Below are 15,054 nucleotides of genomic sequence, written 5' to 3' on the forward strand. Positions count from 1 at the left end.
CTTATATTTTTCATTCTCTAATAATAATTACAGATAATTGAACCTATTAATAAACTGTCTAACTAAATTACACTCTCGTCTCTCTTTTTATTTGTATATTTACTTTATAATTTATCAATTGATTACAAATCGTAAAACAAACGACAGAGTACAAAGTAATGTAAAGTAGTGTTGAGATAAAATTATGTAATAATAGATAGTGCGCGCTCTATAGACAAGAAATTACGTACAAGGAAAATCACACATCACACTTGATTAGAGTCCTTTTCGAGCGCATTGTTAGATCGATTTATCTTTGAGAGATCCGCAATCTCAAAGTACATATACCGAACGAAGTGAACGCACACGGTTATATGCATTCAATATCAATCTTCCAGCAAATCTGCTTCCCATATGCACACGCAATATATATATATATATATATATATATATATATATGTGTATGTATATACATCGCGTACCTTGCTTATGGCAAGGTCGTTTCGGGATATTTCGCACGCGCCAAACACCTTTCGCAGCCTCAAAAGGAGACCTCGTCCTCGCGACGGTCGTTGGATCAAGTTGCTTTCGATTCCTCGAACGCCTCTGCGCCATTAACCCTAAACTTGGCAGTCAAAGTACTTTAATAATTCGATGTGGATACTATTATCTCTGCTCTTTATGAAGACAAATAATGAAGAAGAGAATGATATAGTCTTTTAACTTGTCCAATAAATCCGGTTGTAGTGTTTTCTAACATTTTAATTTGATTTGATTCGATTTGATTTTTTGATTTGTTGAAATCATAATTCTTAATTTGTCAAGATCTTATAATTTCACTCTTCTTTAGGATAAAAAGATTTGGAAGTAATAATAACTTTATTTATACAAATAGGTTTTTTGATTAAAAAATAAATATTATTTGAATAGTAGATTTAATATTTTTTTGCAATTAATGGTAATCAATAAATCACTGAAATTATTAAAAGAATGAACTAAATAATTTGTATATGTAATAGTTAAAGTTTGTTATTAATAATATACATGTATACATATAATACATATTAAGCGGTAGTGTGGTCTAGTGGTGGAGCACCAGACTCGTAATCTAAGGGACCAGGTTTGAGTCCACTAGAGGCATGTAAACATGAAAAGTTTTTTTCCGAAAGCTGCGCCCTCCGTGCAAGATAGGCTCTTGTGCGGAGTAAACTGGGCTCTGTCTTTCGGAAAGAGACGTTAAGCCCTTGGTCCAAAGGGTTAAGTGAGAGGAGAAAGGTAGTAGTGGATGAGAATTGTAACCCTAAGGGGATCGATTTTAAAACTTCCATTAAAGCCTTTTTCTCTGTTTGTTGAATATTTTCACCATGGATAATTATTGTCGCCCCGAAATTGTCCCTATACATAGTAATTATGTCATGTGCCGTTGATTTCGGCATCACAATAGTCACCGCTGTGTAACTTATATCCGTAATAGCATAGTGTATAGGCGAAACTGCTCGTTGTGTGAGCTTGATATAACACCTTTATGCTTTTGCTTGTCCGACAACTTAAGTAGCGTGTACACCACGCCACGTGCTTTAATACTTCTTGTGAATTGTTGAGATTTATCTTTTAGTCGTATTTTAATATCTTCACTGTTAAGAAGAGGAATCTGAAACAATCATATTACATTGGTTTAAAGATTGACCTTAGACGATTCTTCTTAAGTGATTTTTTAGTTTTTATTACTTTATTGCATGTAATTTACTTCAGTTTACAGTGAAATTTCTTTCAAGTCACTTAATACGTAAAACAGATGTTCCATTTTTACGTTTCACATATGTTTTTGCTCAATTTCATGACTTAAATTCTGAAATTTTATAGCATTTATTGCCTGGTCGCATGATGTTGTCCGAATGTATAGTTTGATTTGCGTCAGTGCTGATTTTACTGTCGCGTACGAAAATCGAAGATTTCCCTCTTTATTTTTTTTAATATAAAATACATATTATTTCAAAGAAAAGACAAAGTAAATTCTCTTTTATCGAGATTAGGATAAAAAAATAATATATATCCATTTCAAAACATTCTTCCATCGAACGGAATTAATCCATTGTCTTAAACGACACTAAGTCCACAAAACGAAACGTAAAACGTGCAATAACGATTGTTGATTAAAATAATAATTTAAGTTATAAAGAATTTGGCGTACATTTATGTCATAATAGTACATTAAACATTTCACAATCCATTCACATACAGAACTCCGCATTCGTGTTTGTTTTGAGTGTATGCCGTAAAGTTGTGTATATGCAAAGTCGTTGCGCTGTCATTTGTACGATGGGACTCGAGTCGGCAGGCAGTCGTCGCGTTATCCTTCGAGAGGCGATTGCGACAGGGATATAACGCGATCGTTTCTTATGAATAAATGATTCTTATCAAATCGCGCGGTTAATAAATTCCTACCGTCCGTAACGAGAAATGATTCGTAATTATTCATGATTATCGCGATTATTTTATGCGATTTATTCCTACAAATTTAAATTACGATACTTTCTTTTAATAAAGTATACGTTGGTAAAAAAAGACGATGGAAATTATAAATTATTCCCTCTTAATTTTTACAGTCGATATAATTGTTTTTGTAATTAGCTTAGATTCTCGAATGTCTCCCGCGTCGCGCATTCTTCGATGCGAGAGATTCATAATTACACACCCTATTTTATATTACAAAGTGCGTGGAAAGTGGCCTATTGCGCGCGCGTCATCTGTGCGACGGATGGCCGATTCCGCACGCGCGAGAGATTTCTCACTCGAGGCCGTGCAAGAATGAGATATTCCCGCACGCAATGTTTGTTTGTTTTTGTGACGTATAGCGCGTTATTGTTCACATTAAGTGAAGTGATTGCCACTCGCGCGGCGATACTCGAGCCGGCAGATAGGCCCCTCGAGTATATCGTCGCGTTATCTCTCGAAACACAATTATTTCCTATGAAAAATTAGAAGTTATCACTCGACGTAATCAGTTAACACTTATACGATTAATAATGATTAAACATCAAAACATATTTTGCACGTATTATTAATTTGATGTAAGAATCGAAGCACTAAGCGATTACACTTGGTTGCGACATTTACGAGTGATAATTGTATCTTCAATGACATTTGGATTCGAATGTATTTATCTCGCGTTAAACTTAACATTTTTCGCTAGCTTAAACGTAATTTTGTCATTGCTATTTTTACGTGCGCGTAATGACACGCAACGAATCGCGACTGGCTCGAATAATTTAAATAACGGAAAGTCGCAATTGTTTGTTTATTTATTAATACATCGTTCACTTATTAATAATTATATCATGTATTGCGCGTAATGCACGGGACAGCCGTGCAAAGTTTCATGCGACTATCGTATTCTGATAATTAGTCGCGCGCGATCGTAATTAATTATATCTTCGGAATACATGTGAAAGAAGAAATTCTGGGAAGGATGAGGCAATCTGCGAGATATATTGGAGCAACACAGCGGAGCCAACCACAAGGTAAGTGTATAATCTATTTCTCATGTGGTATTTACTTTTAAAGAATTGTAATTATTTTATTATAAATATTTGCTCTCGCCCGATACGCTTTCTGATACGAGATTCATGTAACAACTGCAAATATGGTGTAACCACTGTAAACGCCTGCTTCACAGTGTTTAATATTTCACAATGTTTGAACGTTAGAGAGTAAACTCCGTTTTATCCAAATACTGGAAGTTATCGATCACGATATATCTACGTATTTTTTAAAGAGCACAAAGGGTATCTAAACTCGAGTGTGCTATTTCAATAAGTTTATCTGTTAGGAATGAAATGTGTGACTCATGGCGATTTTATCACGCGGCGTGCTCACGCAACTTTGTCTCGTGAGGTAAAACAAAAGAGATATATCGCGGCGTGATTTCGACGGAAAAGAGGCACGTGCACCGCGCGAGGAAGACGTGTTCCAGCTTCGCGCGCACGAGTCTGTGTAACCGCTAATTTGTTTGAACTGAGGGCAAATAAACGGCATCGCGGGTAACGTTGCGCAGATGCGCAGCACCGCGGCACGGGCATAATCTGCCGTTGGTTTCTTTGAAAATTCCGTGTCGCCGGTTACGCGTTTCCTAATAGATATAAGCCGCTCGATGTTTCATACATCATGTAGCGCTCATCATTAACGATCTTCCGCGATGACTGGCACGGGAGGATCGACGACGACGCGTTCTTCAGCTCTTCTTTATCGAATAAAAGTCTGTTATCGCTCAATCTCAGTCGGGAGACAGAGAATTTGCCGTGTAATTAATCGATACTAATAATTCTCCGCGCGCGCCTTCGTCATCTATGAAATTAATTTTCCTCTTAAGCGTAGAGGAATATTCATATATTGCGTGTAAAGTTTAATTTAATTAAATTTAATGAAGTAATTGAATAAAGAGAATTAAATTAATATGAGCTGATAACCAGTTGCCAGGACATAAAAGTAATTATAAATCCACAATAAATTATATTCCTTTCGTAAGAACTGACTGAATTTTTGTTTTATGGAAATAGAACGTTTTAAAATATCCTAAATTTCCAGAAAGAAGCAAATACGTATATCTATTTAACTTGAGGAAGTGGAATTATTTGCTGTTATGATTGCGATTACCGTAATTTAGACTCCGACGAAGATATTAGCAGCAATTGTAAATTCTATTTTCGTGTATGTTGCTTAACGAAACAGAAAAAAATTTAAGGACGCCGTAACCCGTCTACGATTCTGGCAATTTGCCTTACGCAGAATCGCTAATTTCTCTACCGATTAACAGATACCCCTGGTGTACACGTGCCGGTGCCCTCGCCACTACGACCGACTTCCCCGAATAAGTTACTGCCGTCGGGATTTGTTTTCCCGGCCGAATCTCTCCGCTCGTCGGTGCGCAGCGAGCGGTCCGCCGCGCCGTGCGTCGTAAGCGAAAACACATAATGCATCGCGCGCGCCGAGGTAACATCTATTTTCGGTTTAAATTGGTTACATTAAGCCCCCGGCAGGCCGGTTAATTTAACGCAACGGCGACGTTGGTCCGCCGGTCATTATCGCGCCGATGATCGAGAGCGCGTAATTTCCCTCTCGCGTCCTCTCTAGCGTGCGTTGCACTCTCGCGCAATTTTTCTCCGATCGACGAAGGAGAGCAGAGCCGGCAGAGCGTTCCCGTCGTGTCGTGTGTCGCGTCGTCGCTCTTGTCGTCGCGTCTTTACGAGTGCTATCGGACGCTACGCGCCGCCGAGCTGTGAATTTCACGAGGATCACATAAATGAGTCATTAGCACGTCTCTGTCTCCGGATCGGGTATCCTCGATCCCCCATCGTTCGTTCTTGGAGGATTTTCGTCAAGTCGCGTTTGGTACGAGCAAACTGAACGAGACGCGACACTCACGCCAGATTTACAGGCCATTAAAGCGAAAATAATCCTTTCCTTGGAATCAGTCGGCCAATAAATACGGATTTCCTTGCCGAATCGGCCTTGATAAGACGTGAATCTCTCGCGACACTTCGCGGATATATACTCGATTTAAATGCGAATTGGCGTGCTCGTACTCAGTTTAAAACTGCTTACTGACAGTAATAGGTAGCTAAGAGATAAATATATGTGACAGGGTAACGATCTGGAAGATCGAGAAAAATATGAAATAAAAAGTTCTCCCAGTTAATAAATTCATTATTTTTTTTTATTGCGATTTAAGCGGTACGATTGAAAATTAGAGCAGAAAATTTAACAAAGCGAACAGAGATTTTATTTAGAAACCTTGAAACGTGCGTATAGAACTACGGCAGGCGAAACTACCTGACTAACTCGTCACAATCCTGTGGAGCGGAAAAAAAGAATGATTATCGGAAAACCGATCTCCGCTGCAGTTTCCGCGATAAGTAAATAATTCGACGAACGCATTCTTAAGTCGTTTCTATTTCATCGTCGTTCGGCTTTTTGCGTTCGACTGCACACGGCAAAGAGCGCAATACGATCGAGTTTTTTTCCCAGGTGATTCAGCAGATTCGGGCGATTAAGTAGGCGAACCTTTCAGAATCAATTTTGCGGTCGGCGCGCGATTGGCCGGCGGTGTCCGGCCGCGCTTCCAATTACGATTCCTAATCGAAGATTATCTATGCGCATCGATGTTCCGCGTCCGTTCTTCATTATGCTCTTATTAATTATGCCGCTTCGTTTGTCGTCGCATTGAAAGTGATTGCAAAAAACGCACGTTACATACTTATTTGTGGCTAAAAGCTTTCATATATTACACTATAAATTTTTATTTTCTATTTTTTTAAATTATTATATATAGAGAGGATTACTATAAATTCTATAAATATATGTAAATATTTTTTTTTAAATAAGCAAATATGGAATTAATGATGACATAGTTTTCTAATATTACATGTTAAGAAACTGCATCGCCTTTGAAAATTTCGAATTTTATTTATTCGAAGTACATATTGCCAAAGCGATACATTCTATTTTCGATACTTAAGATATTTATTTCAGTATCGTAAATAAATCTCAAATGTTTGACAAGATAGGAGATCTAACTAATAAGCGTGATAGACAAAAGGCAAAGGCTACGTGAAAATTTCCACCACCACGAAAATGTCCTTTCTCGCTAAACAAACAGCTTGCCGAAAAGAAATTTCGGGCAAAGGTTATCAATCTTAAGAACATCTCTTTCGGCTTCGTTTGACAGGGCAAGAGATGCTTATCGAAGAATCGAGGCGGGCTCGATTCCGGGTCATCTGTAGGTATAAGCCAACCGCGATAGGTATACGTTTAGAGTAGGAGCGAAAGAGCGCGGTAATTGGACGGAAGCCATCAATTATCGAAGGACGAGAGAGGAGTCCTGGGAGAGAGAGGAGCCTTCAGCCCCGGCGCGGCGGTTTTCGGTCACTCTCCCGCCCTCTTTCCCTGCCTCGTTATCCACTGATTACCGATCTCTCTCTTACTCTCACGGTGGCTTAACCCTCAAACATCGCTATTGGTGGTCCCGGAGTTGCGAGTTTAGCAAGGTGGTCCCAGTATTAAATCATAAAATGCCAGCAGGAGAATGGAGCGAGAGGGATAGAGAGGGCGGGAGAAGAGAGCGCATCCTTCCGTCGAAATTTTATTGCAGCGGTAACTGACGTGCGCCGCTGAGGGTCTCTTGTGATTCGCCGCCCTGCGCTCGCCCGAAAAATCGACACGATTATTCACGCAGAATGATATTTGATAAAGTAGCATCTTAATTTCCAGCCGCTCGTAAATCATTGCCGCCTGCGGTATAATTTCCGCTGTCGAGGATACATTTCATCGTGTTTGCAAATAGACAGACGCGTCATTTAAATTGTACGTTACTTGAAGATAATCTCGCAGAAGGTACACGAATAAGAATCTATTTCTGCAAAATATCAATTATGCCTCTTTATGTCTCGTCCGGATGGAAACTATGTAGTCGTGCCCCTGCACGCGTATCAACAATAGTATTCAAAGCTCTGCCAAAAAGCAAAAGAGAGGTCGCCTCCCGCGGCCGCGCGCGCCACGCCTCTTCATCGTGTTCTGTTCGCTCTTATCAACAACACATTTCTAACCTTTCGTTTTTTGTTTTCTTTAGGACTTTTTTCTTTCCGTACTAAGTCCGTTATGCCAAAGCATAAGAAGTCAGATAGACACTCTTCCTCGAAAAGAGGGTCTCGATATTATTTTTCAAGTGAAAGCTCACATAAACGCGCTCATAAAGACAGACATCGAAAGGAGAAATCCAGGGATTTCAGCTCATCGGACGACAGCTATTTAGCGAGAGAATCATCGACGCGACGTTCTCGGTCCAAGGAGAGATACCGTGAGATTCTCCAAGGTATTCAGCAATTTCTTGCGGATCGAAACGGCTTACATAACCTAGACAAGTGTCAGGTTAGTTCACCCGCAGAGGTTAGATCGGCCCAAGACGTTGCCTCAGCATCGTCTTTGGCATCCGTTACGCCACATGCCTTAGAGCAAGAGCATGAAGAACACACGGCCGCGCAAGCGAGCCGCGGCGTTGTACCAGGTATGTCCTCTTGTCGACCCAGTTTTTTTCCGGATATCTGGCAAAGAGAGGGCATAACCGATGTGTTTCTTCACTCTGTCTTTTTTCCGCGTAGCCTCAGCGGAGATTGTTTCCATCTCAGAGGAAAACCGCACATCAGCGTGTAATGTATCCTTCGCCGACCCACCCGCCACTGTCGTTCCCGAATCTCAGGACCCGGGGTCGTCCCTGAGACACACGCTTTACTCAACGAGCTTTTTGGGGAAGCTCAGGCTCCTCCCACATCAACTCTTTGGAATTCCGTCGTTTTGAACTCAATCCAGACGGAGTTGCGAGGTGGCCTTAAAGTTGAGATTCGCACTAACCTTCTGACGAAATACGAGGTGAAGGAGGAGCTTGCAGCTTTAGCTCCACCAAAGTTGAACAAGGAAATCATTGCAGCATTGACCCCTTCAGTCATGAAAAGAGACGAGTACCAACTGTCTTCACAGACACAGGTAGGGGCTTGTCTCAACGCCTTCGGCACGGGCATGTCGCTGTTGTTGAAGCCAGAGGTCTTACAGGATCTCAGGGACGAGGCAAAATCGGCTATAACATTATTCGCAGAAGGCATTTACCTGCTTGCCGACCATCACTACCGTCTCTCACTCGCGAGGAGAGCCTTCACCGAGCCTTCTCTCAACATCTTGGGTAAGAACGCCGCAAAGTCAGCACCTATCGACGAGTTTCTCTTTGGCAAGAATTTTGCCGAAATGCTCAAGGCGGCTCAGATTTGTGAAAAGGCCGGTCGCGAGGTTTCCAAACCAGTTCCTTAGGTGGGGAAGAAAACGCTACAACCCGTCAAGCAGCTCAGCAACGTGGCCAGCCTCAAACATCTAGGCCTTTGGGAAACAGGAAGGCCCCTGTCCGTCCACCAGCGGCTCGTCGATCAGGGGCCCATCACTACCAGAGCCGACGCCATCGCTCCCAGTCCCGAACCAGATCTTGATACCACCGTTAAACGATGTAAGTTCGGCTGGGCGTTTAGCCAAATTTTTTGAGGCTTGATCGGATATTACCTCTGATCTTGTGGTTCTGGAAGCTATAAAAGGCTACCGTATCCCTTTTGCCAGCTCACCACCATCAAGGACCTTTCTTACTGAACCTAACCTGTCACCTGCTGCTGCACTAGCCTGCGATTCAGAGATAGAACGATTATATCGATTAGGGGCCATCGTTCCTGTTGAACCTAGCAAGAATCAGTTTCTTTCATCTTTCTTCTTAGTGGATAAACCGTCGGGAGGTAAAAGATTTATTTTAAATCTGCGATATTTGAATTCGCACATCGAGCCCCCACACTTCAAATTAGAAGATTGCGCACAGTGATTCGCCTTATGCTACCGGGTTGTTACATGGCATCTCTCGACCTACAGGACGCTTACTTTCTGGTTCCAATTTTTGAGGGTCACAGAAAATTTCTTCGATTTCAGTGGCGGGGAAAAACCTTTGAATTCACAGCCTTACCTTTCGGCCTCTCTACAGCCCCTTATATATTCACGAAGATCCTTCGACCGGTAATCACTTTTCTCCGCAGAAGAGGGTATCAATCTGTCATCTATTTAGATGATTTTCTACTTTTTGGCTCATCCATCGAGGAATGCCGAGCTAATATCACCGCTACAATTAATCTCCTGCAGTCTTTAGGTTTTGTGATAAATTACGCCAAATCACAGCTGGAACCATTGACCAAGCGCAAATATTTAGGTTTCACTTTTGATTCAACAGAACAATCCATTACAATCCCCCCTCTTTGTCGGGAGAATTTATTAAATCTAACAAGATCCTTAGCCCAGAAGTCAGAATGCTCTATCAGGGAGTTCGAAAATAACGAAGACTACTCTTCAAAGATGAACATCTCCCCACACCTTCGAGAAGACTTCGAATGGTGGATCAACATCTTTTCTAATCCTAGACAGTCGAACAGGATTCGTTCAGGTAGATTTGCTCGAGAAATTTTTACAGATGCGTCTTTGAACGGATGGGAAGCCTCATGTGGAGAGCTGCGTACTCATAGCTGGTGGTCGGAGGGTGAGAAAACCTTACACATAAATGCACTAGAACTTAAAGCGACCTTTAACAGACTGCGTTGTTTTGCAGCAGATCTGCAGGACTGCGACGTCCTACTTCGCATTGACAACACCACCGCTTTAGCCTATATTAAAAAATTTGGTTCTATCCAATTTCCTCACCTCTCCGAGATTTCTAAACAAATTTGGCTCTGGTGCGAGGCTCGTAACATTTTCTTATTTGGCTCCTATGTATTATCTTTAGAAAACTCAGTCGCGGACGCAGAATCTAGAATGGCAGACCCAGATACAGAATGGGTTTTATCTGAGCTAGCTTTTTGTCGGGTTGCAAGGGTCTTTGGCTCCTTTGACATAGACCTATTTGCGTCTTCAATTAATAACAAATGCAGTCTGTACGTTTCCTGGTTTCCTAATCCAGGATCAGCTGCCGTAGACGCGTTTACCCTTTCGTGGAAAGAACTAAATTTTTACGCTTTTCCACCCTTTATCCTACTGCCTCGCGTACTTAGAAAGATAATTGATGACAAAGCAACGGGAACTTTAATAGTTCCCTGGTGGCCTTCGCAGCCATGGTTTCCGTTGCTCGGTCGTCTCTTGATTTCCGAACCACTGATTCTTCCTCTCAATTATTCTCTTTTATCATCACCTTTCAGGCGCTGCCACCCAACATGGAGGACTCTTTCCCTGGGGGTCACGAAGTTATTAGGGAGGCGTTCAAGGCCCGGTCAGTTCCAGATATAGTAATACCAGCTTTACTAGCTTCCTTATCGGAATTAACTATCAAACAATATTCCTACTCGCTTCGCTGCTGGTGGAATTACTGCCACCATCATCGGCTATCGCTTTACTCGCCATCAGTAGCTCACTTCTTACAGTTTTTAGCTTAAGAATTGCCGAATATCTCCTTCTACTCGAGATAATACAATGAGACCTAAATACAATGAGATCGGCTATTTCCCTTATCTTTCAGAACGAGATCGGGAATCATCCCACGGTCAAACGCTTTTGTAAGGGCGTCTCTACACTCAAACCGCCTCGACCGCGGTATGATTTTGTTTGGGACCCCGCTCCCATGATAGCTAAACTGTTTTCTATCTACCCGTATGAAGGAGTTCCTTTAAAATTGCTCACTAAAAAATTGATATTCCTTCTCACTCTTGCAACTGGTCACAGAGTTCAAACATTTTCTTTACTTAGAATTTCACAGATTTCTTTAAATGACAAACTAATCATTCGCGTACCGGATCGAATTAAAACCTCGGCCCCGGGTCGGTCTCAACCCTTTTTTATGTTTTCTCGCTTCGTTAACCAGGAGAACCTTTGCATTGTTTGTCTCATGGAGCATTATATGAAAAATACCAAAGATTTGCGTCCTTCTTTATGCGATTTTTTATTTATTTCTTTGTCTAAGCCTCACAAAGCTGTTTCGTCACAAACAATCAGTCGCTGGATTCGTAGCGGTCTGGAGGATTGCGGAATAGACACTTCCATATTTTCGGCACATAGCACTCGACATGCTTCAACGTCTCAAGCATCTTCTAGGGGAGTCCCCCTTGATTTCATTAAGCCTGCGGCAGGTTGGACGGGCGAGTCCCGGGTCTCCGCCAACTTCTACAATAGGCCGCTCATTAATCCCGAGGAATTCAGTAACGCTGTTTTATTAGCTCAGCATAGCAAGCGATAGCGCAACTCGGAAGCATATTAGTTGGATTTGCGTTATTTTAATAAAGATTTATAGTTTACACATCATTCACTCAACGTATATTATTTGTATAAGTATAAAATTATACTTTCGAACATAAGACTATATATTATCTTTATATAAGTATATATTATATTTACTTTTTAAGATTATAGCTTTGAGCAGCGGATTATATTATTTTTATAAGTATAAGTCTCTAGTTTTGAGCATAAGTTTATATTTTTTCAGTTTATATACGAGTTTATATATCTTGTACTTTCTATTAATGGAATACATTTTTCGCTCACAGTTTCTTATACGATTGTTCCTATAATTGATAAATCGCTAGGCTATAAACAACTACATAGTTTCCATCCGGACGAGACATAAAGAGGCATAATTATTAGATTGAACGAACTTACCTGTGAAGTTCGATCACAATTATGCCCTTTGTCTCGTCCGGATGGACACCCACCCAACATTTACTTCCCACCCCAAAAATTAGCGATTTACAAAAAGGCTTATTGGAACTTATGAAAAGGCGAGGCGCGCGCGACGGGCGCGCGGCGCGCGCGGCCGCGGGAGGCGGCCTCTCTTTTGCTTTTTGGCAGAGCTTTGAATACTGTTGTTGATACGCGTGCAGGGGCACGACTACATAGTTTCCATCCGGACGAGACAAAGGGCATAATTGTGATCGAACTTCACAGGTAAGTTCGTTTAATCTAATAAATATCAAACCTTCGGGCTTAAATAAAACTTGAAATTAGAGGTTTTTAAATTTTTATTTTTAATAATAGATTTTGGACATCAAATATTTTCTCATAACTTTATAAAATTTTAACTTTTATTAACTGTTTTTGGTTTCACTTTTAATAATATCGGCTTTTATTGATGCCAAATTATGAAGTGCAGTGTTTTTTTGGCGCATTTATAAAGGAATATGTAGCTCTTAACGCGTTAATATATATCAAGTGCGATCACGCTATAAAAGATGCTCGGAAGTTACATCTCCCAAGTTGCTAGGCAACGCCGGTTTTTTTCCATGTTTCTGGTTTTATCGCGCGACCTCTCGTTTGCGTAACAACTGTCTTTGATACGATCTCGATTACAAAGAGGAAGAACATTGCGGCTTGTACGTCCTGCGTTCTTGTACAATCTTAATTCCGTTTCCGGTAATGGCGTATCTCCTGCGGTAGACGCAGTTACCGATTTAGAACGGCACGAGAAATTCCTGTCGGCTCTCGCACATTCAATTAATTCGTATTGCGTAATCTGTTAATAATCACTGTAGTAATTACGAGCATGCACAATTTGATTTATGTTCGTCGATTATAAATTGATACAGGATGTCCCAGAACTGGTAATCAGGTACGCATGATTCTAAACATGCATTACTTACAAGGATATTTCAGGTATATATTATGATAAGACAAGATGGGTTTACTTTTTCAAGAACTTTATTTTATTATCTTGAAAATTTTGTTGGAATTTTACGCGTATCTGACGATTATTCAAAATTGTTTTTCTGGCAAACGGAGTTTCGTATAAAAAAGTAGCATTCTACAATAATTTTTGATTTATTTTTTCATATAGAATTATTCACTCTCCCTGCTTATATCACCAGTTCTGGAACACCTCGTATAACGTGTCAAATTTATGTATCATGACTGTACATTGATTCCTATATAGTTGTTCTGTGTTGAGAAAGTTGTTCATTCTTCAGGAATGTGTTGTAGTCAGGAATCTCTACAAAGTATGTAACGATTAAAGAAACAATTGCAGGTAGAAGTACAGTGTACAAGTCAGAGATACCATTATCCTAATATAAGAAAATATTTTAAGCATAACTTAAATTTTTCCAAAGGTATGAGGGCAAATCTTTCGTCTTTCATGGAAAGTACACAATTATTTACAGTTATAAATGTTATCTCTGACATCTGATAAGCAACGTTTTTTGGCCGGAAATACCTTTGTTTATCCTTTTCATGCGTCGCTAATGACTCATCATTAGCTGTAGAGATGAGCTGTAAAGAGCTGCGCTAAAGAGAGCCTCAACTTGAATATTTAAAAATTTGGAGTGATTTTATTAAAAAGATGTTCAATAATGAATTGACTTGTAAGACAGGTATGCTCCTTCAAGAATTTCGGGAAAAAAACTGAATTCGTCAGCGAATGATTGGTAAATGTTTTTAGGGTATTAAGATTTAGTATATTTTAATATACTAAATATTTCTGATAATGATGGGCTTTATGAATGAACAAACACACGAAGAATGGATAATCTACTTAGACTATTTGTGTAACGAACTGAAAGTTAGGAAGATCATAAATTTGTTTCATCATATGTTTTAGTAGTACTTTCTTTGGACTCTGAAAGTCGATTTGAGGCTTCGCGTTTCCAAGTACCTCGGTGCAGCACCGTTTTTTTTCCGCCCGGTGTACCAATTAACTTCCCTATAGACTCACGGGCGATCGCGTTTATTCGATTCCGCTTCTACGCGCCCCATACAATATGCATCTTCATTCGGGACCAGTTTTTCTGCATGCGCGCATACGAGAAACGCGCGCATTTAAAAAGCCACCTATCTGGATCTGCGGCGGCCGGCGCGGCGGAGCGCATAGCATATCGCAGACGCATGTCGAGGCACAAAAGAATCCTATACATAATCGCGCGGCTCTCCTCGCTCGGGCCGCCGCGTTCTCATGCGGAGATCGTAGGAAGCCGTCTGTCGGATCTCCTGTTAGAGGTTCTTCCGGGAAGGTCGATCGCGCAAAGCTGCAGGCGAGTTTCCACGTAATCCGGTGGGGTGACCGAAGGAAGACGAAAGGCCGTTCGCTCGCTCGCACGCTCTCGTTCGGAATTTAATAGCGTTTAAAGACCCCGATAGGCGAACAGACTCCCGTCCCGTCGTCGGGCGCGAGATGCGCCTTTTTGCGTCTGCAAAAATCGTTTATTTACGAGACCCCTCTTAAATTGCGCCACTTACCTCGCGAGAGAGCGTTGAATCGTAGTAATGCCTTATTGCGCGTCGGAAATTTAAAAGTTTCACTTAAACGATGACGACGTTATGAGAAACCGCGTGTTTTTGTTGCGGCAGAAAAATTGCTTCCTGCCACGACCATTCTCCTCAAAGGATTATTAATTCTCTATAATTTAAGCAGAATCAGCGACATACAAAATGTACCAGAAGAGAGTTAATCGTATGTTATCATACCACCTTTTTTCTTTTCGTCCGAGTACCTTCGAGTATGTTTTTCCGCTCCAGTTGCGACTGTAATTATTACGTGTC

At 40.9% G+C, this 15,054-nt stretch overlaps 1 protein-coding gene, 1 long non-coding RNA gene and 1 pseudogene across 2 annotated transcripts in view; all 3 read left to right on the forward strand.

The window, feature by feature from the left end:
• LOC143905403 (uncharacterized) overlaps positions 1-15,054 on the forward strand; it is a 147,519-nt gene that overhangs the window by 54,304 nt on the left and 78,161 nt on the right. The window lies entirely within an intron of this gene.
• LOC143905386 (uncharacterized) lies at positions 453-8,834 on the forward strand. Its single transcript, XM_077420800.1, has one exon. The coding sequence runs from the start codon at positions 8,476-8,478 to the stop codon at positions 8,830-8,832; it is 357 nt and encodes a 118-aa protein (XP_077276926.1). The 5' UTR covers positions 453-8,475; the 3' UTR covers positions 8,833-8,834.
• On the forward strand, positions 10,653-12,194 carry LOC143905385 (uncharacterized; annotated as a pseudogene).

Source organism: Temnothorax americanus, unplaced genomic scaffold (assembly GCF_048541705.1).
Source record: "Temnothorax americanus isolate GAGA-0224 unplaced genomic scaffold, ASM4854170v1 Scaffold60, whole genome shotgun sequence".
Lineage (NCBI taxonomy): Eukaryota > Metazoa > Arthropoda > Insecta > Hymenoptera > Formicidae > Temnothorax > Temnothorax americanus.